This window comes from Chaetomium globosum, genomic scaffold (assembly GCF_000143365.1).
Source record: "Chaetomium globosum CBS 148.51 scaffold_1 genomic scaffold, whole genome shotgun sequence".
In the NCBI taxonomy this organism is placed as follows: Eukaryota; Fungi; Ascomycota; class Sordariomycetes; order Sordariales; family Chaetomiaceae; genus Chaetomium; species Chaetomium globosum.
In genome coordinates, this window is record NT_165976.1 from 5,680,513 (window position 1) to 5,682,217 (window position 1,705).

General features: G+C 61.2%; 1 protein-coding gene across 1 annotated transcript in view; it reads right to left on the reverse strand.

Moving 5' to 3' along the window:
- Positions 1-380: 380 nt before the first annotated feature.
- Positions 381-1,705, reverse strand: part of CHGG_01842 (uncharacterized protein) — a gene marked incomplete at both ends in the record, with an annotated part of 4,625 nt that continues 3,300 nt past the window's right edge. The window contains 3 exons of the mRNA XM_001221062.1: positions 381-968; positions 1,045-1,140; positions 1,232-1,357. Of these exons, the coding sequence (XP_001221063.1) occupies positions 381-968; positions 1,045-1,140; positions 1,232-1,357 (810 nt within the window). The remainder of the gene's footprint in view (positions 969-1,044; positions 1,141-1,231; positions 1,358-1,705) is intronic.

A 1,705-nucleotide genomic window follows, 5' to 3' on the forward strand; every position in this document is an offset into this window, starting at 1 on the left:
TCCCTTCATGATCATGTAAGTGGCCTCCTTTTTTGATTCAATACAATAGCATGGGGTACAAGGACTGACCGGGTGGCGCAGGCTCATCTTCATGACCTACAACGGGTGGGTGATGATCGCGGTCTCGGTGGGCGCCGGGCTGGGCTACCTCCTGTTTGGCGGGCAGACCCCCCTCACCATGGAGACGGCATGCCATTGAAGAGTGTCAGTCGACATGTCACTTTTGTCTGTCTGTCCGCGAAGAGATGGGGAAGGGAGGCACCGGCAGCCCCGCAGAGGGATTCCCATTTCCACCTAGTCTACACTCACCCACACGTATATCTATCATGCACGTATATTCTATTCTACTTTCCCAAGTCAAACCGACCGACCGACCGAATCTACATTTTACTCGGTTCACCCTTCTCCTTCTCCTCCTCCTCCCTCCTCTTCGCCTCCTTCTCCGCCTCCCTCGCCCTCTTCCAGTCCTCCGCCGACACCACACTCCCCGCCCTCTTCTTCTCCCCCATCCGGCCCATGCGCGCCAGCGTCTCAATGATGCCCTCATCCCCAAAGTGCCGGTTATGCTCAAACTCGGGCTTCTCATCATACGCCACCGTCGCCGCGTCCACCAGCATGCGCGCCGTCATGCCCCACACCTTGTACCGCTCTAGCTCGCCTCCTTTCTTCTTCTTCTTTCCATCTCCACCCCCCACCCCACCACCAGCACCACCACCATCACCACCACCAGGGACCATGCTGCTCATCACCCTCCCCATCCCCCTCACCCTTCGACAGCGCCGCCAGCCCGCCCTCGCGCACGCGCGGCTTGACCCACGTCTGGTCGGTGACGGGACGTAGAAGAAGTGAATGCGCCACTGCGAGTCGTGCCACGGCGTCAGCTGCCCTCGTAACCAGTTCCCCCGGTGGCAAGCGGCGGCCGGTGGCCGGCGGGCGGTGTTTCGGGTGCTGGTTGTTTCCTGCCGTGGCTATTGTTGCTGTTGGTGATGATAGGGATGATGATGATGATGATGGTGGTGGTGGTGTCGGTGTTGGTGCGGGGACCTCCTCGTCGGTCTCGCGCAGGAAGTTGTGGAAGGGGGCCGAGAAGACCGCTGCTACTTCCTTGGGCGTCGAGGCGCGGGATGAGGGATCCCTCGACTGTGGGGGATGGGCGAGCAGGAGGGGTTGTTGTTGTTGTGGTGGTGGTGGTGTCGCCTGTGTGGAGTAGGGCCACGCAGGGGCGGACGACCAGCTCGGTGCGCGCGAGGTTCATGGGCAGGTAGCAGAGGTGTTCGATGCGGAAGGGCGCGGGAAGCTTGTTGTCGTCGAGCGGGAGGCCGATCTCTTTCCCAGGCTTCGCGGCGGGCAATTTGGTCTAAGTTGGGGTTAGGGGTGGGTTGATTAGATAGGGGCAAGGGGAAGACATACATGGTGATTCGTCTAGAGTGTCGGCTTTGCCTCCCGGAAGGGCGGCATGTCCTGAGCGAGGGTTAGTTAAGCGGTAGAGGATAGCAGCAGGGGAGGCTCGCACCCGAGAAACTGCGCAGGCTGGCGGCGCGCATGGTGATAACAACACGCAGGTCGCCTCGTCGGTCGGCGTACAGGAGCATCAACACGGCTGCACGGCGGCTGACTGGGAGGCGATCCCAGAGCGGAAACGGCGGCGGTTTGTAGGCTCTCAGCCGGGCAATGGCGGCCTTGGAACGTATGAGCTGGGATGGAA